Here is a 21,239-nt window from a genome sequence, read left to right as displayed (position 1 = left end):
AGGCTGTGTCATCCCGTGAACTGGCATTCATTTTGTTTTAATCGCATTTCCTGATTTTATCAAGCCCACTGTCTAATTACTTTATTTCATCAATGCGTGTGTATCCATAACTAGATTTGGGTGTTGTTTAACAGATTTAGAGACAGAGAGAAACACTGTGAGACAATGTGTCGAGATGTGGAGTATCTGTTGTTTGACCAAATGGGATTTTTTTTTTTTAATCTAGTGCCTAAGAATTAGTAACAAGAAGCACTTTGGCAGGAGATGATCTGATTGTGAGAAATTTGTACAGGACTGATACGTGTATATTTGTGAGAGCTTAAACAGACAGGCAGGCAGGATTTGTTTGAAGTGTGGTCTCAGCATTCTGGAAACTCAGGCAAGAAGAGCCTAAGTTCCAAGATCAGCCTGAGCAACAGCCAAAATAGAATCTAGATATCTGTTGGTGGGAGGTCATTAAGTACCTAGATTATCTTTCTGATATCACTTTTAATCCTCCATGACTACAAAGCATTTTGTTTGTTTGTTTGTTTGTTTTTATTGTTGTTGTTAAAACAAGAACCTCTTTCAAGACTGAGTGCAGATGGATTGTCTTAGGAAGCAGCTTTCCTCACTGAAAGCTGGTGTTTGAACTCAAGGTGGAAAATGTATGTGTTATTATATGCTTCAACTTTAAGGGAAGTTCAGGAATCAGAAAAATCATCTTAATGAAATGGTATAACACAAAGAACAAGGATTATTTTCATTGAATGTAATGGCTTTCACTTGTTTAACTGACTAAAAATAACTTTATTGCTTTTCTCCTTCTTTAAAAACAAACAGAGAAGAAAATCACGGTATTCTGACCTTGACTTTGAGGTAAGTTCCTATGAATTACTCTACAATTTTAATTATTTAATTCAAGATTGAATCATAACTACTCGAACAAGCACTGTATGTTGCTATATGGATTTGATACTGCCATGATTTAATCATTATTTAAGGAAGCCAAGGTTCTAAAAATCAGGACCTTTACTCTATACATGGCTGGAAGTAAATGGTTTAGAGTTCTAATTACTCTTCCAAGGAAATGCTCAACTGACATTTCCAAGCCAAGTAAAGATCTACTTTGTAACTGCAATAGATAACTTATAGTGGGAAGTGAATCATTCAGTCCAGGTAATTGTGATACAAGAATGCCAACTTCCTGGTTTATTTATTGTTTAAGCTAAGTCATATTTTTTCTAGTTTTACTTCAATGACTACCTGTAAAAAGCCCAAGGGGATGACTTGGCTAGTGGACAAGGCTTTGTCTGAGACTCTCTGGTACCATGCCATTATTCCTGGGCATAGGTTCTCTGTGGTACATTCAGAGTCACGTTTTCCAGTAGCTAGTGTTGATTCAGTGCGTGCCTATGTTTGGTAAATGTCTTTCCACAGATATAAACAAGATGAAGGTTTTCATTTTCCAATTTTCATTGAATTTATATTTCTGCTGTGATATTGGTGCTGGAAGTCACTAAAATTATACTGTCTAAGCAGCTTATGCTAAGCACAAAATTAATGGTGTTTAAGTATCACATAAATGCACTTACGAATCTTGATAATTGGATGTCATTGATAGCCTGCTGACACAATTGGGTATAATGTATGATAAATTTCTCCAACATATCTGCACTCTTGTGATGCATATGTAGAACCCAATACACTAAACAGGTATTTCTGAAGTTGTATTGTAGAGGCCTCCTGGAATATGGAAACTTCTGACTCAGTCATTTCGTTTGAGTACCTGAATGTTGTGGTTCTACAGTGTATAATGCATAGCAATGTGAGATCTACTATGGTGTGAAAGGTGTGTTCATGCTAAGTGTCCAAGGAAAACTATTTTATGTAGTAGTAATTCAGACTGTTTGTCACAAAATAGTGATGAAGATTCCAGCATTAGTGCTTAAATCACAAATATCTAGGCAGCTCCACCGTAGCCACCTGGCTTGGAATTTATATTTCATTGAAGCTTAAATTTTTAAGCAAATGTACTAAATCCATTTTAAAAAAAATCAAACAAAAATATTTAGCAGTCTTCACATTTGAAGTCATCAGTGTCCTTTAAAGAACAAATACTGTATTAATCCTTTAGGTATCAAAAGAATAAAGAATGAAACTGTATCTGTTTGTATGTGTTGTGTACAGCATGACCTTTCTTGTAACTATCTGAAGTAATCTGTGTGTGTGTGTGTGTATATGAATACACGTACATGAAAGCAATAATCTGCTTTGTTATCACAAAAGAATGTACATACAGATTAACTCACTAGACCTCAGGGACAAAATACAATAAAAACCTAGAACTGACATACATTGAAAAGAAATCCTAGGACAAAGGAAGTGGATCTTTGTGGGTTTAAGGGCAGCATAGTCCACAAAGTCCTTTCTAGGCCAGCCAGAGTCACACGGAAAGAACAAAAACTGGGAAGGAATTAAATCACACTGTGTCCCTGAGAATGTTGGAAGCAAATTGCTCCTTTTCCCATCTATTTTCTATGGCAACCACTAGCAGCCTCCCTAAGCAGATGCTATGCCTTATACCTCACACATAAAAACACAGTGTTAACAAAGATATCTGTTAATGGAGAACAGTTGTAACATAGGAGCTGTGCAATTGCTCTACACCTTTAGCTGTAGTCACTGCATGATTATGGTAGGAGTTGAAGCTTTGGGCCACAAGGAGACCCTGAAACATTACTTTTCCTCTGTTGATCACTGGTGTTACTCCTTTTTCAGCACGTGTACAATTACAGGGATATGATAAAGGTCTGTGTACAATTTTTTTTTTAATTTCATGATGCTAACACATATATTTGTAATTCTGGGTTTTCAGTGAGGAGCAAGGTAATTCTGCCCCCTTTCTCAATGCAGACTGGGCTAGTCGAATTTGTGTCAAAATCTGCTCTCCCCAAATTGACTTTACCATGCAATAATCACCTTAGACATTTTACTCTAACCAGGCTGCCTGTGGACTCCTGAAAGCACCACGAGCCTGTCAAACTTTCAGAATTACACACTCTCCAAGGCTCGTATACAACTCTAGTATTCCATTAATTCTTTTGTCCTCAAAACATGAGGATTTCTCAAAAAATACTAAAACAGAACTGCAGCATAGCCCAGCTATAACACTCCTGGGCATATACCCAAAGTACCTCATGTCCTATATTTACTTTCACATTATTCATACTTGCAAGAAAAAGGAACCAGCCTCTATATCCATCAGCACAAGAACTGATAGTGGAAATGTGGTACATAGACACAATGGAATTTTATTAAGCCATATGGAAAAGTGATATTTGGACTAAACTGGATAAACCTGGAAAATATTACATTAAGAGAGGTGACTCAGAATCAGAAAGATTTTTTTTAATCATGTGTTGTCTCTTTTGTGCATGTTCTAATCTTTAATGTTTTTATGCTTGTAAATAAAGGGGTGTGGGGATGAGTATAGACTATGAAACTAAATAGAGGACCACAGAGGGGAATGGAGGTGTTACAGAGAAAGACACATGGAGCAGGAAGGCAGGAAGGTATAAAGGGGGAAGATGAACAGGAGTGAAGTAAGGGAGGAAATAGAAATTACAAATTTTGTTTGAAAACTGTCATATAGAGACTCAATTATTGTATGGAGATAAAAACAATAACTTTAAAAAATTGTTAGTTACTAGAGCTAAGGAAAAGTCCTTTCGGGCTGACAACCTTCAGGATAACGCTGCATTCCTGTCGAGACAAACCAAAAGGTAGACCAGCTATAAAGTGGAGAAATACTAATTCTTGTTCTCTGTAAAGTATACAGAAAATATGGTAATGCTAGTTCCGTGTTATGTGACAAAAAAGTCTTCTTTACTTTGTATGTCAGCTTCTAGCAGAGATCCTGATGTACAGTGAATGCACATTAAGTCTCTTCATAGAATGAATAAATGATTAAAAATTAAACAGCTGATTTTCAGTGGACTTTGCTTTAACAAAAAAAGCTTCTGAGCAATACTTGGGTTAAGGCAAAGACTAGTGTAGGAAGCAAGTGCCTGTGGAGGAAGCACTTCAAAGGTATCCACTCCGGACTGCAAAGATGAGCACAGCAAACATAGCCCAAGGACAGAAATGCCAGCTAAATGTCCAGGGGTAAGAAGAGGCACGGAGATTTGATGAAGTGTGGCATGCTCACAAAACAAGAAGTCAGAATTCACTTAAACAAGGGATCAGCTGAAAAGAAATGAATGGGGTGATTTAAGGATCTTACACCCCCAAGAGAAGTTTTTACATATTGTGCTGCTAAGCCTATTTGACTGGACTTTGTTTAGCATTTTTGTTTATTCCTAGTGGGGAATAACTTGTCACAATCTGACAAATAACTTAAAGATGACGACATTAGTAAAGTTTAAGATAGATCGATAAGGTAAAATAAGAAGTTATGATTTCAGATAAAGTGGCTGGCTAACCCAGGAAGGCACTGACCATCATAGGTGGATCTATGAAATTTGGTCTACAATTGAACACAGGATGGCAGGACACAGATGACTATGTTTTAGGCTTGCATTTTTCTATATACCAGGACCAGAACTGAGGAAGCAAATGGACATCTGGTTAGGATGACTTGAAGTGGGGTGTCACATGAAGGTGCCTAATGTGATTCTAAGAATCGGACAGCTAAAACTGTTTATATTGGTGGAGACAAAAAGCTCAAGGAATTCCTGGAAACACAATTACAAAGAATCATTCTGAAACTGCCAGGCATAATAGTATCTGTTTCATGTTAAAATACACACACACACACACACACACACACACACACCCCATACACACACACAGCGGGGGCGGGAGGGAGGGAGTGTGTTTTACATTTTTTCTTCCAAAACAGCGGACACAAACGTTGTCTCATTTTTCCACTGGAATCATGTATCCTTTAAAATATCTTAGGCTGTTTCCCACACAGCCACCAAATCCATGCCTCTCACTGAATTTCATCCATGGTGGTGATCAATAAGTGAGAGCAGACACAGATGTTGGATAAATAGGGCCACTCTTCACAGAGCTTGACTTTTATTAGAAGAATTAGGGGCACATGGTTATGTAAGAGAAAAAAAATAGACTAATTTGTTATCAGTAGAAATAAGGCTAAGCTATGACACATTGTCTTAATTTCTAAATAGAGTGCACACTATTTCAAGGAAACGTCTTGTTCAAAACAGGATTCTTCTGCTTTTCCTCTGAACCCTTAACAGTAGCTACAAACCATTAAATAATCAGGACTTATTTATAGCACACATTTGGAGGTCAAGCAGTTTAAGCAATGTAATCCTAGACGGTCTCTTCTATATTATTAAATTTAAACTGTTTCAAAAGCATACATTTATAACAAAATATACTCCTGATTGGCACTGACAAGATGTATCGCTCATTTGGTATCCTTACACCTCTATACAGTTTATTTGAAAACCAAGGAACCACCTAGTTATCCAAATCAACATACTTGGAACACAGATGCTATGGTTCATGGGCCTGATTCCTAGGGGTGCAGATTATTATATCATTAAGCTCTGGATGTAATGATTCATAAATCATCAAACCCTCAGAATATGGCTTTCAGAATTGGGCTTTAAGCCTTTCTGTGTTTGAATATTGGCATTCTTTAAAGATAACTTTTCAAAGGGCCACTCTAGAGAGAAGAATGAACGCACAGAGCAGTAATGAACAAAAGCATCAGTAGGCTTAGGCAGGTGCATAAGGACCATGGAAGTCTAAGTGTATAAAATCCTAAGGCTGGAAACGATGATTCACCAATTTGTTTCTAATTCATGTGAACACAGGTTCTCCTGGCCCCATGCTTGTAAGTTGAATTAAGAAAGAATTTCTGACGTTCCTTAACAATTTTCATAGGTTCAAAGAGTCCATACATACTAGTACATCTTCTCTGTAATTTGGACTTTTTCTCTATACTTCAAATACAACTCTGTGATTCACACTTCTAAATTTGAAAGTGAAAATCACCGATTTATTGCAAATCTACTCTCAGTTCCTCAAAACCCACTTCTGAAGCGGGTGGGAATGCACAGCAGGATGAGAAATAGAAGGCAGGGATCCTGGCCAGAGTCAGTAGCACAGATGCTCATTGGGGCTGAAGAGATACCTCAGAATCCATGACTCACAACCTCCTGTAGCTCCAGTTCCAGGGGGATCCAATGCCTCTGGCCTCGGCAGGCACCTGTACTCATGTGCACATATCCTTATTCAGACACACATATGTACACACAATTTTTAAATAATTTAGAAATTTTTAAAGTAAAATCTCCTTCCAGCGGAGAAATGTTCTTAATAGCGAAAGAAGATAATTTTTTTGTAGTTTTCCATGGTTCATGTTTATATACCTGTGCTATTCCGTTCCTTTTACTGGTGCAGTTAGCATGTGCTAAGCATCTCCTGACTACCAGACAACATGCTGGCTGGCAGAGAGTCACAGATGAAGAGATCACTGCCCGTGAGGTGTTGTGAGACAAAACATGAGCACCATCGCTAGAACTATCGTTGACGTACTACAAAGTACTTGCAGGAACTCAGTATCCAGAGTTAGGGACCTACCACTGAGGATGCATAACTCCTCCCCTAGTCCTGACTTATCCCCCATCTGAACAGAACATAATTTAAAACCCAGAGTGGTCTGTAGCAGGAAGCTCCCTGAGTCTCTGAGATACACCAGAGAGAGCAGCATGCTGCGCTGATGTGGGGACTCAGCTCATTCACCACTTGCAAGAGCAAACTGCCTCCTTGAGTTTCAGCCTCCTGGTCAATGAAGTAGGGCTAATGGCCTATGCCTTTTAAGGTTAATGTGAAGCATTGGAAAAACAATAATGGCCGCCTCCTCTGAAGTGGTACTTGTCTGTGTTGTCTAGATATGAGTGCTTCACATCCTTTGTGAAATCTTCCATAATAGCCTCATTGCTGAACTGTAGCTACAGGAAGACCCATGTTCATGCTTCAGGCCATGAATCTTGAACTTGCTGGAATGTCTTTATGTCCAGGGCTTTCAGACTTGGCATGCTCCAAGAATTTAAAGAGCCTTGAAGACATTTTAGAAGATAGCAGGTGCTTAAGACATCAGGTTACTTTAGAGTCTCATTTTAAAAATATTCAAATGATAATGAATGTGCTTTAACATATCACTGTTTTTGTAATATCAATGATTAACAAGTTCCAAAGATGGCACATCTTTTTAGTGCTAAAAGTATAAACTGAAAGACGTTTTAACTTTTAGAAGTTTTCTTCTTGGTGTCGTTGTTGTTGCTGTTGTTATGGTTTTTGATAAAAATGAAGAGGAAGCAAAGACCCAAGTTGCTTGAAGGAGCATATATTCATATGGCCAGCCTGGTTGTCATCTTGGAACAGAGCCTCATTCAACCTCCACAACAATGTTAAATAATATTAATTTGAGTGAAAGGGAACATTGCTATGTACTGATTTTTTATTGCAAAATACCCCTACAAAATTTGCAATTCAATATGATGAAAGTAACTGAATTATGCATACATTTCTGAACAGACTGTATCTTTGTGTTTTTACATAGAATATACGTGCTCGAGTTTTTAATTATCATTATAAGACTATAGAACACGGAGGCATAAATTGCATTTTATATATAAACGTTGATTTCTTGGGGAACAGGATTTAAGTCACAAAAGAAAGAAAGCAGTAAGCAAACCCTTAGGTTAATAAACATCTGAGAATAGTCATTAAAATGGAGCATAATATTATAATAAATAATAAATAATTATATTTATAAGCATGAAAAACTCTACCTAGGTGGCTAAGATCACCAAATGTATCAATGCCACAAAGGGAAGGCTTCTGAAGCAGGTGAGGGGAAACTCATAGTGTTTTGCAAAAGCTAAAAGTTTTACTAAGTATAGCCCAGAACATCACTGGGTAGAAATCCTCCAATGTCCACCAAGTGGACATTCTAGTAGAAGGAACCTACCTCATTCTTTATGAAAATACGAAGATATACTTGAAACTATCTATGAAGAAGGGATTGTGTGGGGAAAGCCAAACAGCCTGTGTCAGAGACGGGAGCTGTTTACTGCTGCCGTAATTGATGCCCCTTCCGGAATGCAGGCTATTATTGCTATGGTGATTTCTGGCAGTGCCACCGCGGCCACTTCAATTCAAAATGATTATCTGGCAAGAGAATATATTTGCAACTAATGTTTGTGAGTAGGAAGGGCTCTATATTTCAGCATCCAAATTTTCATTTGTCTCCATATTTATTGCCAGATATTTTAGCTTTATTATTAGAATACCTTTCATGGAACTATGTAAAATATTTCAAAATGATCTCTGGTTATATAAAACTGGCAGCCACCACAACTTTATATTTTCCACTGTATATTTTTAGTATGTCCAACCAATCTACTTTTTAAAAATAAAATCCGCCAAATTTACAATCAAGTACTACTCTTTCAAACAGACTGTTTCTATAAAATCTCCAATCAGTTAATGCATCAAGTTTCCCAATGATTCATTTGACACAGGCTTTGCTTTTTAAACATTCTTTCCGTAACAAAGGTATTTGATTGCAAGAATCATGACATGACTTTGAATAAGACACAAACACAAACAAAAAAGATGCCTGTTGGAAAGACATGAACTAATTTAGCTCTTGGCCAGTGAACAGTAGCAAATTTGATTGACATTCCTAGCAACATGGGACAACAGAGCTCACTCAGAGCACCATCAAAATCAGCTCACAAGGAAAAGGATAAATGAAGCAGCCTGAGAAACATAATCATCAAATGCCTGCAGCAAAACAGAGGTATTGTGCCTTTGGTATCAAGGAACTTCAGGAGTATGTGTGTCTGTCTTTGAAGAGAGATATTTTCATTATTAAGAGATTCAAGGGATCCCATTTATTGATTGTTGGTCTTAGAGCCTGTGCTGTTGATGTTCTGTTCAGGAAGTTCTTACTTATAAGTGGATATTAGAATTATAATATAGGATAATCATACTAAATCTGTACACCTAAAGAAACTAAGAAAGATGAGTAAGATGATCAATCCTCATGCAAAAAGGCAAAGGGGATAGACATCAGAAGATGGAGAAAACAGGGAACAGGACAGGTGCCTACCACAGAGGGATTCTGAAAGACTCTACCCAGTAGGGTATCAAAGTAGATGCTGAGACTCATAGTCAAACTTTGGGCAGAGTGCAGGGAATCTTATGAAAGAAGGGGGAGATAGAAAGACCTGGAGGGGCCTGGAGCACCACAGGGAGAGGAACAGAACCAAAAAATCTGGGCCCAATGGTCTTTTCTGAGACTGATATTCCAAACAAGGACCATTCATGGAGATAACCTAGAACCCCTGGACTGATGTTGCCCGTGGCAGCTCAGTCTCCAAGTGGGTTCCATAGTAAGGGGAACAGGTGCTGTCTCTGACATGAACTCAGTGTCTGGCTCTTTGATTACCTCCCCCTGAGGGGAAAAGCAGCCTTACCAGGACACAGAGGGAAATGCAGCCAGTCCTGATGAGACCTGATAGGCTAGGGTCACATGGAAGGGGAGGAGGACCTCCCCTATCAGTGGACTGGGGAAGGGGCATGGGAGGAGAAAAGGGAGGGAGGATGAGATTGGGAGGGAATGAGGGAGGAGCTACAGTTGGGATACATAGTGAATAAATTGCAATAAATAAAAAATTAACAATAATAAAGAAGAAGAGATTCAAGAGCACGGTTGAAAATTGAGCTAAAATTCAGAGTTCTCAGAGAAAAAGAGAGAATAGATAGATGATCAGAACCATAATTCATAATTTTTGACTTAAATATAAACTTGTAAACATTTGGGGGTTGTCTTGTTTTTCACTTATTTAGCATCCTCATGTTTTCAATCACAGCTATAAATTTCCATTCATTTGAATTACAGTGCAATTAATTCTGGTGTTCTCTATCAGACCGTGAACTATTCAGAGGTAGTAATTCAGCCTTTTTTTTTTTTTAAAACCATTGTTACTCAAGCATTTAGCACAGTGTGTGGTGTTCATAAATGTGCATTAAATGATGATGTGGCATGAAATGAAATGGTGGTGTTGTGACGTCACCCCTGCATAAAAAGTAATGACTTGAACTATGTTCGTGTACTGTGCTCTATGAATATGTGGAATTTTTAAAAAGCATTCTGTGTGTCACAGGACCATAACTTAATGAGTGTCTTATGACCTGGTACTGCCTGGAACTACTTGTCCTCTGAGCATTGGGTGTACTGAATTTCTTTGCCAGCAGCATAGTCCTCAGAATTCCTCCATTGAGTTGCTTACACAAATCTCCTCACGCTCATAAATCTCCATCAGCCATCACTAGTCAAATTATGTTTGCCTGGTGTTTCTCTCTAAACCCTGTAAACCTCCTCCATGTACCCTCTTTGAGACTGATGGGAAGTTAATGGCGCTGTAATTGCTCGCTATGTGTCACGCCCCATCCTGAGCCATGCTGCCGTGTTCTCATTCTCAACCACCTAATTCTTCAACAGCCAAGTCCTAGAGCTCCAGCAGCAATATGGAAATTGGTTACTATGTGACTTAAAATGGCAGGACTCTCTCCCACAAACGTAGGGCTGGGGGGGGGGGGAGAAGACAACGATGTTAACATAACAGCGAATTGCCTAGATACTATTCATTAAGTTAGGAAATTAAAGTCTGCAGAGAAGGAGACAGGCTTTTGTAATGTTAAAATATACAGTTTAATTTTCCATCTGTCCTTTTCCCTGTTTGTCCTTTCTGTAAACATCTTTTCAGAAGAAAACTAGGAATTTCCAGTCTTTTCCCAAAGATAAATTTATTTTCTCAACAAATCTTTCCATCTGAAAGTATTTGCTAATGAAGACAGGGTTTAACGAAAGTTCAAATCCGAGCCCAGATATAGATCTAATAGCCTCCTGCAAACCACATGAACAAATGGTGTTCAGATGTGTAGGTTTCAAAATATTGTGGACTCTTAAGCATGATCCCCGAGTCCTGTAGAATCACCAAAATGCAGATTCATAACTGTCGAAAAGTCAATGTCACACAATAGCACTTGTAGGTACAGAGAATTTTTTCCCTGCCTCTTTTTTACTAGGGTCCTTTAAATGCTTTGTATTAGGAAAATATTCAGCCCCAAATGCCCAAGATCATTTTTACTTACAAGCCTGTTTGTTGGGTTATAATGAAGTTGAGAGAAAGGCATGTCACTAGGGAAGAAGGGAATTAATATTCTTGTACCCGTGGTTTTAATAACTCGTCAGCCACACAACGCATGCTCCAAATGGTGACTGCTAACATTCTGCGCCAGCCGGTAAACAAGCATATGATACCTATGGGCCAGATTTCCCTTCTGCAAATCTCAGCCGTTATTCTCACAGAAAGTGCAAGGGTTTAGATCCACGCGTCTTTGAGACGCTTTCGAGCTGTGAGTCAGCAGAACAGCAGGGCCCGGGATAGTGCTCCCTTAAGTGTAGTGAGCTATGTCTGTACTGTTTACAGAAGGAAGACACAAAGAAGCAATTTTTCCCATGACAAACATCAGAGACTCAGGTTCTTTACAAAGTCCAAATTTTTAACATTTTTGAATCACTGTAACAAGTTTTGCAGAATAGACTTAACTTCTACTGGATGAGAAACTTACACAAGAATGATGGCTATGTTTTTAATGCACCCACAAGAAGAAAAAGAAGGCAAAAACTTACTTTTTTTGTAATCTTGTGAGTGGAAAGAAAAAGCCCGTTCTTTTCTCAGAAAGAACTAGGGATAGGACAGAGGATTTGGGACATGTCGTTTGCCTATGTGATGTCTTCAGGGACTACAGGGTCCAGCCAGGCTTAGCTTCCCGTAGTTGTAAGCAGCTTTTAAGAACATGTGAGTCAAATTAGGAATGAGAGCCACCCTGTTCTTTCTTGCAGAAGGTCATGCACACAAGGAAGAGGCACATGGAATTGTTTCAGGAACTAAATCAGAAGTTTCAAACTTTGGACAGATTTCGGGACATACCAAATACAAGCAGTATGGTGAGTATATTCTGTATCCACAGTGCCCCACGCCAAGCTGGGTCACATCTGAGTGCAGCTGTGCCCCCTGCCCTCCAGGACAACTGCAGAACAACAGCAACAACAACAACAACAAAAAAAAAAACTAGTGCACACAGGAAAATTAACAAACCCAAAATGCACTTGTGAAAGGTGACCAGAAGACTTACCAGGAATGAGAGAATCTGTTAAGTGTTTCATTCTAATTTTAAAAGTACTCCCTGATAAGCTTTAATTAGGATTAGCTGTGTATCAAAAACAAGTTGGTTTCATGTGGCCATTGTCCCACCAGTTAAAATTCAGATAATTCAAATCTCTGAATAGTTTACTAAATTTCCCTGTTGGTATTCTAATGCCTGCCATTTTAAGGCCAAAAATATAAAGCTGGTATAAATATAAAACTTAACTCAAATCTGAATAACACAATTTTATCTCCAGAAGATTCACTTGTTTAGTGATGTGAGTTTTGGGTGTATGCCAATATTAGGAACTTGGGTTCTTGGTTGTAACCATTTCCTTCTCATTCATTCATACCACTACCATCTTAGTATAGGACTCCATGAAATTAACTCTGCACCCTTACTCAGTGCATGGCACAGTCACGGCTTCAGGGAAGGCCTCACAATGACTGGTAAGTGTACTGGGCTGGGGCTCTAGGAGTCTGAACTACTCGAAAGCACAGCCATTGAACTGCCTGAGCTTGGGCACATCTTGCGGCTCTTTGCTCCTAAAGCTTGACTTCTTCTTCTTATTTTGAACATAGACTGCAGCAATGGATGGTGTGTATGACACTGAGGTATGGTGGGTGTGCTGCCTCGCACCAGCTCTTTGGCTCATACGTAGTGTTCCTTGCCCAGGCAATGCAGTCTTGGGGTAGTTCTTTACCAGACAGTGATAGATGAACGATCCATGTATAAATGAATATAGACAGAGGATCAATAGATAGATAGATGGTTGATAGGTAAATGATAGATGGATAGAAGATAGATAGATAATTGATAGATAAATGATAGAGAGATATAATAGATGATAGATTAGATATTAGAGATAGAGAGATGATATCTATAAATTGATAGATGATGGATAATTGACAGATAAATGATGGATGGATAGATAGATAGATGGTAGACAGACAGGTAGACAGAGGAAATACATATAGATAGATAAACATGATAGAGGTGTATAGATAGATGAAAAATAAAATATTTATACCAATATTATTTCTAATCTCCATATATAAAATAACATAGGGTTTGATAATCTTTCTCCACATGTATCTTATGAGTCTTAGTCCTAGCCAACTAATAAATTGGTGAATGAAAAGCTAAGGGATGAAGCATACATATGTCCTTGTATTTTTCTTTCATTCCTCCCAGTACTTATGACTACTGGACATGGTAAGTGACGGGTAAATGGCAAATATGGAATTATTTCACAGCAACAATAGCTCAGTCCATGTTTTTTAAATGAAGATTTTCAAATACTACACACTTTGGCTCTTAATTAGAATCAAAATTTCGTACGTGTCAAACAATTTTCCCCAGAAAAGCAACACACATAGAAGACACCTATACTGTGTGTTTTGTGAGTGGTTCTTTCTCATCTACTCCTCCAAATAGTAAATCGTCAATTTTCAGCTAGCTGCAGGTGAGAATGACACTACTGAGATTAGACCTAAACCCATTCGCTACTCATTTCAGAATATTGAAAGCTAACATGAAAATAAATTAAAGCAACATTGGAACATCATTTTTTGTGTGGTTGTTTTTGTTTTTAAGCAGAGGTTGTGTTTACAAGTCTGAAAGGCTTATGCAACAGCTACAGCTGACTGACTACTATAATATGATTGTAATTTCCCCTTGTTGTGTAAATTACAACAACAGGTCCGGGTATTAAATCACTAATGGCACAAATGTCTGTATCTCAGTTTCCTAACAACCAAAATAGCCTACTAATTACACCACGTCTTTGTAGTAGTGTACCTTTTCTAGAACATATTTATAAATATTTATTATTTGGGAGTGTGGGAGTGGGAAAGATACAGTCATTATTGCTGCTTCTATTATCCTAAATATCTGAGAATAGGAAAAAAGGTTCTTTATCCATCCCTGATTAATAACAAACACACAAATGAGTTCATTATCCTTAATTCAGTCACATAATTTGTAGGGATGCATTGCTAATGAAAAATTGCATAATTGGGAGGAGACAGACATTTTTAAGAAATCACTTTTTCTGTTTTGTGGAAGGGCTGCTACTTCCCACCACTTGCTAATGATGGTCATTATGCAGAATAATACAACCAGTGGAATGAAAAGGAGACTGTAAAAATCACGTAGTATATTTTCTTACTTCTAGGCAGGAAGATACATACAACACCCAACAAGCAATGGCTGCTTTTAGGTGATTCCCCAGAGATGAAATTCCTCTACCCTGAGTGGTTTCACAAGTTAGCCAATATCTGCTTCCTCCAAGCAGCTTCCAGGAACCTGTGATCTTCTAGAATAGTCATTCTCTCTTTTGCTATACCTAAAATTGAGGGAGAAAGGAGAATGAGAGAAGCAAAGAAAACATGGCGGTAATAACAAAGGAACAAAATAAAAAAAAGAGATAGAGGAACCTAATTCTAGGGGACCTTTAGACCACTCCTGGCTATATCACCCATTAGAAATATTCAGGCGGCCTGCCATACTTGAGATGGTTCTGAATTCTCATATTCACCTAACACAGTCACTACCCATGGGTCTCAACGCCAAATTAGCATATCAAGCTTCCTGTATGTTGGATCACAAGTGGCTTTGTAACTAATAGGGCTTTTAACACTTATACTTCATTTTAACTGTCTCTGCCTCCTCCTGTACTTGAACTCAGAAGGCAAACAACAAGAAGATCATAAACTCAGGAATATATACAAGCCACATCGTTTGTATCTTTATATTCCCACCTCCACTTCAGTGGAGGCCTTTCCCAGCCTCTGCAGGTCTCTCTGCAGAACTCAAGGATTCTTTTCAGCTGTAGTACAGTTTAGCATTCACTTGAACCATGGTGTACGTGAGGCTCTTCCTCTTATGACAGTTGTACACTATCCTCATGCTAGACCCAACACACATGAACTTGAGCAGCGTGTGGGCACTGATTCTGTCCCTTAGCCACTAGGTTACTGCCTGCTTGTAGCAAGTCTGTTTCCGTTGGTTGCTGGTGCTGCAACCCTTTGTCATGGAAGGACAGGTGACTTTGGGTCGTTCATGAGGATTAAGCAGGATTAAGCTGGCAGTGCTTAGTATAATAAGAGGAATGATTAAGAAAGCCAATTTATAACTTAATACTAAACTTCACAGATAAGATCAAACTTCTTAAGATAAGATCAATCTTCATAAGATCAAACTTCAATTGATCTTATGCTTAAAAATAACATTATGCAATTAGTATCTAGATATTGTGCCAATGCTTAAACTTGGTGACTTTATTTTATCTGTTTAAGCATTAACATATATATATGTTAATATATATAATATAATATAAATGGGAAGGGGATCCCATCTGTTCTACACATAATAGCAAATGAGCTAGCATTTTGAATACCTGTAGTACAGTCAGAATTGGACTAATTGTATTTTTCATCACACTGAAGAGTAAACACTTCTCTTGTCTAAAGAAGATAGGTTCACTCTGGACTTGCCACAGCAGAATCCATAGCAGTGAGCCTTTCCGTGGATGGTTGGCAGTTCAGGTGAGCCTCAGCACCTTCAGACTTTCCACAATTTGCTGCTGCCCACAAAGTAATTTTTTTTATAGGACTAAGGACAAAAATATTGAAACCATTAGCTAAAATGAATTGTTCCTTCCCCAAGTCCTTCTCTTTTTTTATCTTTTTTTATTTTTTATTAATTACAGTTTATTCACTTTGTATCCCCCCATAAGGCCCTCGCTCCTCCCCTCCCAGCCCCACCCTCCCTCCCCCTTCTTCTCGCTTGCCCCTGCCAAGTCCACTGATAGGGGAGGTCCTCCTCTCCTTTCTTCTGATCTTAGTAATTTCAAGTTGAGGAGTTTGGCCCTCCAAGGCCCTTATATTCTGGCTTATGTTCATTATCTGTTCATTTTTGTTCTGCTACTTTTTTCACCCCAACTAAAATTAAGAATGCCTTTTGCCATTGTTTGCTGTCTCAGTACTAAGAATTTTTCTATCCTCGTACAGTTGTACAGCCACCTGCCCTCAACACGTGTGTTCGTAGCCAACCCTATTTGTCTGTGTCATTCTGAATGCCACTTTTCTAAGAAAAGATTATGTGCTCTACACAATCTGAAGTCATTCCCAAACTTTCTTTGATCTTCTATATTATGTTTTTCTGGAACACAGATGTGAAGTAGATGAGGAGAAAGGGAAAGCAAGAAGATAGCAAAAGGAGTAATTATGAAGGCAGGCATTACTCACTTAAGAGAACCATTCCTTTGTGCAATTAATGTACATGAACTCAAAGTATGTAACTTTTATGCTTTCATTTGACTGTATACTCTGCACAATTAATATACATGTGAAATAATGAATATGTATTCAATTCATCCCTGACATTTAAAACTGTTTTCAAGTACTCAAAGAAAGTATTGGTATCAACTTCTTTGTCACACCATACAGAGCTCATCTCTTTTATGCAAGTATTCAAATTGAGGGTTTACCTGGGATGAATACATTGCTCGAGGTCACATTCATATTACAGGAAAGAAGTGGTCAGTGGACCTGTGTGTACTTTTAATCTTGGGTTCCTTAGTGGACCGTTCTCCTTTTCCAGATGAGATTTATTATTTTCTCCCTTGAACCTAATATAATAATCAAGGAAAAAGCAGCTGGTAAAGAGTATGGATTGAAGGAAAATAGGGCTACAAGAAAGGAAGGATGAAGCGTGAATTTTTTTAGCATATAAAGCTAAGTAAATCTCCTTCACTCATTTTAAAAGTTTATTCTTCATTAGATCTTATTTTTCTTTGATCTCTTCATAATAAGACCTAATTCCTGAAAACATCTAATGTACTCAGGATTATAGCGCTTAATTTGTAGATACAAGTATTTCATTAGATGATCTCGTTTGTGTAAGACTTGATATGAGGTTTGAGGTACTGAGTGGAACCAATATAAAAACCATGTAGAAATTTTGTGTCCCACTTATTAATTAGTTATAATGAATTGGAGACCAGATTTGGTGAGGGGGATGGGACATTTGTAACAACTGAAGTATTTATTAAACAGAGTTTCCTATAAGCAAAGACTCAGAACAAAATTTCAAGCCATCTTAGTACTCTTGGAGAATGAACTCAAGGGCTAATTGAAATTAAAAAGAACTAGGAACAGGAACTAAGAGTGTGGAAATTATTTAGTGAAGCTGAGTTCAGTTGTCTCTCATGCATAATGATGCGTTTTAATGAAGTTCTGTATCAAATTAAAGCCTTGAATAGTGTAAAAGTGACAACCTTCACTTGACATTTCCTCTTACAACAATAAATAAATTCAGCTTTAATCAATACTCTACTTAATTTGGCTTCCATCAGATTAACCACGAGTTGTTTCAGTGCTTGAGTTTCATTTTCTTCTAAGGAGTTTTCAGTCATGATTTCCATCTTGTACCTTGATGATACTCAGCTTATTCTGTGCCATTCAAATCCCTCCACTCACAGAAACCTTTAAATGACATTGATTTAAAATAAATCAATTTCACTAGTAAATCTTAGTAGACTATCAGATAAAAGCATTACTGCAGGAGTCTGTTCCTGTACTTGCTGAGCTTTACAAGATGGCAGAGGTGACATCAGACATGAGTAGGAGAATCCTTAATCTTAGATAACAGGAGGCATGCGTGTTAAGCTTCCTAAGGAACAGTGAATGTATACATACTGAAATATTCTCCTGTGTTGCTGGATGCATTTTCCATACAACTGTGATCTTTAAAGGGAAAGATAATGGGTCTATCACCCAACCCATATAGAGTATCGTGGAGAGTAAACATCCAAAAATCACAAAGTTGAAAAAAAAAAAAAAAGAAGCTGTATATGAATATTCAAATATGCTAATTTACTGAGAAAAAAATGATTTAGTTTTGTTTTTTCAGTGAAATGCTATTAGGTTGAGTGACTACTTGGCATTAAATAGCATGTCCTGAGAACTGTCTTCATATATTTCTTTGTTAAAATTTCTGCCACCATCTTTAGATTTTCTACATCTAAGCTTATCAGTGACTTAATTCTGCTCTATCTTTCTTGGAACAAATAGCCATAATGACATGTGAATATATCATCTGCTTTGCTTTCCACAGTATTGTTCACATCTTTCAATTCCTGAAGTCTATACAACAACTGAGCGATCATATTCACTTTTCATATGAAAGAAAAGTTAAATTGAAACTACCTTTTGTAGTTAGCTATCCTCAACTTTACATCATCTCTGAATCCTAGAAACTGCATTCTCTCTTCCTGGGAACGCCAAGCAGTAGTAATACCATAAATCATAAAAAATAAATATATGAAAATTAAAAAAATCTATTCTCTTTTTCTCTTCATCAGGAAAACCCAGCACCAAACAAGAATCCATGGGACACTTTCAAACCCCCCAGTGAATACCAACATTACACCACAATCAATGTCTTAGACACAGAGGCAAAGGATGCTTTGGAGCTGAGGCCCGCAGAGTGGGAGAAGTGTCTGAATTTGCCTCTGGATGTGCAAGAAGGTGACTTCCAAACAGAAGTGTAACACAATCAAAGAGAACTGAGGTAGAGACAGAGTCGAACACACTGACACTGAGACCTGGGAAGCCTGACGTTTCCACCTGGACTGTGTGACTTTCCTGTCGGGAACTTCCTGTGCCAACATCAGTGGTTTCATATGGTAATTTCTCACTGGTCAGGCTAGTAGAAAGCCAAGTGTACAGTTCTCACCACCCCGTGTTGTAAGTACCCGTGGAATGGATTTGTAAGGTAATCTTTATAGATAAACCTCAAGCAACGATTCATGTTGTAACAGCTTCATGTGGTTTAGTTTTCAGAAAACTTCACCATGAAGCACAATGTATATATTTATGCAGTTTTTAAAGTTTATAACAGTCTGTTTGGCCATTACTACACTTTTTACTTTATAATATAAAAGCAAAGTTTTTGTCATTAAATGAATGTTTGTTGAGCTACATTCTTCATTGCTTTAAATGCAATAAAGTAATAATCTCACTTTTATATGAATAATATATTTCACATCTTTATTATTGCAGTTTTCTCTAGAAGGCTCTGAGTAGCTTTCTCTGCTGCAGCTGTGTATAAAATATTTAAAATGTTGTATGGTGTAAATAAACTTTTGTCTACATATCAGTTTTTTAGTGCATTTTATTTTGGGTTTTTTGAATAGAAATTTACATATTTATAAAGTTTTCTTTTTCAATACCGACACTGAAAATGTATTCAGAGTTCCAACAACATAACATTATTACTCCTTTGAACCTAATGATTTCTCAGTGTAATAATAGGTTTGTGCAGTGCTTCTGTGTTTCCTACTTAAACGTCCTCTGGAACATTGTACCATGTAAACGGAGCTTGTCAGAAATCTGGTTTCGCCATCCTCATGTTCTTTTCCGTCTTGTGGGAAGATGACAAGTGGCAGAAAGCAGTGGACTACTAAAAGGAAAATGATGCGGGGAAAATGCTTCCGGTGATTCCGTTTGCTGCATGTTCTACAGAAGACAGTTTCTACCAGAGTTCTTCATAATGTGACCATCACTCAACTTACCCGGGACTTAAATATCTGACCTGCATACTCTCCAGCAGAAGGAAAGGGAGAATGGATGTGATTGTCTCTGATTTGAAAGTAAGAAGTCAGAGATGAGGCAACTGCACAAGCAGTCGCCAGTGCCCTCTCTGGTAGTGCTGCCTCTTGATTGTTCAGACACATATTCAACAAGGCCAAGAAGGAAGTCAGCAATCGCCAGGGATTTGGAGTGTCTGGAGAGTGTATCTTGCAGTCTGAAGTACTGAAGGTAATGAAAGAAGATAGGGGTGTCCTCAAATGTCCTAGAATGCTTAATGCGATCACCTGTTAAGTAAGCCTAAGCTGAGCTATGTGGTCTGTGCTTGGAACTCATGCAGATCAGTTTCTTCTCCTGGCAACCTTGGGGGTCCCTGCACAGGATAAGAGGAAGAGGCCACGGTACATCAATCTGCAAGTGCATCCCCCTGAGCTGGAGTCTTAACCACACAGCCCAGGCAGGACCCCGGTCCCAAGCTGAAAACGTTCTCAGTGCCAAGGTGTTAAAAGTCTATTTTTAATCAGATTTTAAAGATAAAAGTGCTACCATTATGCAAAAGAAGTATAATATAAAGATTTTTCAATAAATTAAATGCTCATTATGATATAACTGCATAGTCCATTGAATTTATAAAATGATCATATTTTGGTGAGCAGGAATGTTTGATAACTCTTTCTCCTATGACTCTCTTCTAATCACACTCTACATTCCTCTCCTACACAGATATGCACATGGGGACACTCATGTCTCTTTGTGTGTGTACATACACATTAAAAACCTTAGTTCTCTGCTCCATCTCAGAAACCTACAGCTATGAACAAAGACTGTGTAGAAAGCCACTCGCTCGAATTTGTATAAACCTTAATGGTTTTGAAAAATTGTATCAGTCAAATGTTTCAAAATATAAATTTAGTGAGTTAAAAATAAAAATATATACATTCAATACATTAGATTAATATTTCTTCTAAATAGTTGCTGTCCTAAAATGAACTCTTACATTTTCTTAGTTTGAGTTTTCTTTAGTTCTACCAACTCAACATTGCATGGTATTTAATCAGAAATTGCTTACCGAAACATTTGGGGCTAAAAGTTTGAGTTTGCTAGGAGGTATCACAAAATATCAGCATCACTCTTTTTTTCTATTTTTGTTTTTTTAATCTATATTTTTTAAATGGAAGTTGAAAGAATCTTAAGTTCTGGAATGCCTCTTCTAATCACTTCCTTTCAAAATTCTATCCCCCCCCCCCTTTTCTGTGTGCATGCACACAAACACATCTTCAAGGCTGGTTGCCACTGTCCCCTTAGATGGGGACTATCATCCATTCTTGGACAGTTCCTTCCCAGCCCATTGTACTCATGGACATCCGGGGTCTTTTGGTTTTTACCCTTTCCCCATGT

At 37.8% G+C, this 21,239-nt stretch overlaps 1 protein-coding gene across 4 annotated transcripts in view; it reads left to right on the top strand.

The window, feature by feature from the left end:
* Positions 1–19,405, top strand: part of Adgrb3 (adhesion G protein-coupled receptor B3) — a 773,277-nt gene extending 753,872 nt beyond the window's left edge. For 3 of the 4 annotated variants that reach the window (XM_060369803.1, XM_060369804.1, XM_060369807.1), the window contains 3 exons: positions 823–858; positions 11,942–12,046; positions 18,614–19,405. In XM_060369803.1, the coding sequence (XP_060225786.1) occupies positions 823–858; positions 11,942–12,046; positions 18,614–18,802 (330 nt within the window). In that variant the 3' untranslated portion in view covers positions 18,803–19,405. The remainder of the gene's footprint in view (positions 1–822; positions 859–11,941; positions 12,047–18,613) is intronic. The other variant, XM_060369806.1, reaches the window with a different exon arrangement.
* The last annotated feature ends 1,834 nt before the right edge of the window (positions 19,406–21,239 follow it).

This window comes from Meriones unguiculatus, chromosome 16, assembly GCF_030254825.1.
Source record: "Meriones unguiculatus strain TT.TT164.6M chromosome 16, Bangor_MerUng_6.1, whole genome shotgun sequence".
Lineage (NCBI taxonomy): Eukaryota > Metazoa > Chordata > Mammalia > Rodentia > Muridae > Meriones > Meriones unguiculatus.
Note: the sequence above shows the minus strand (reverse complement) of the source record. Positions and strands in the feature narration are given on the sequence as shown.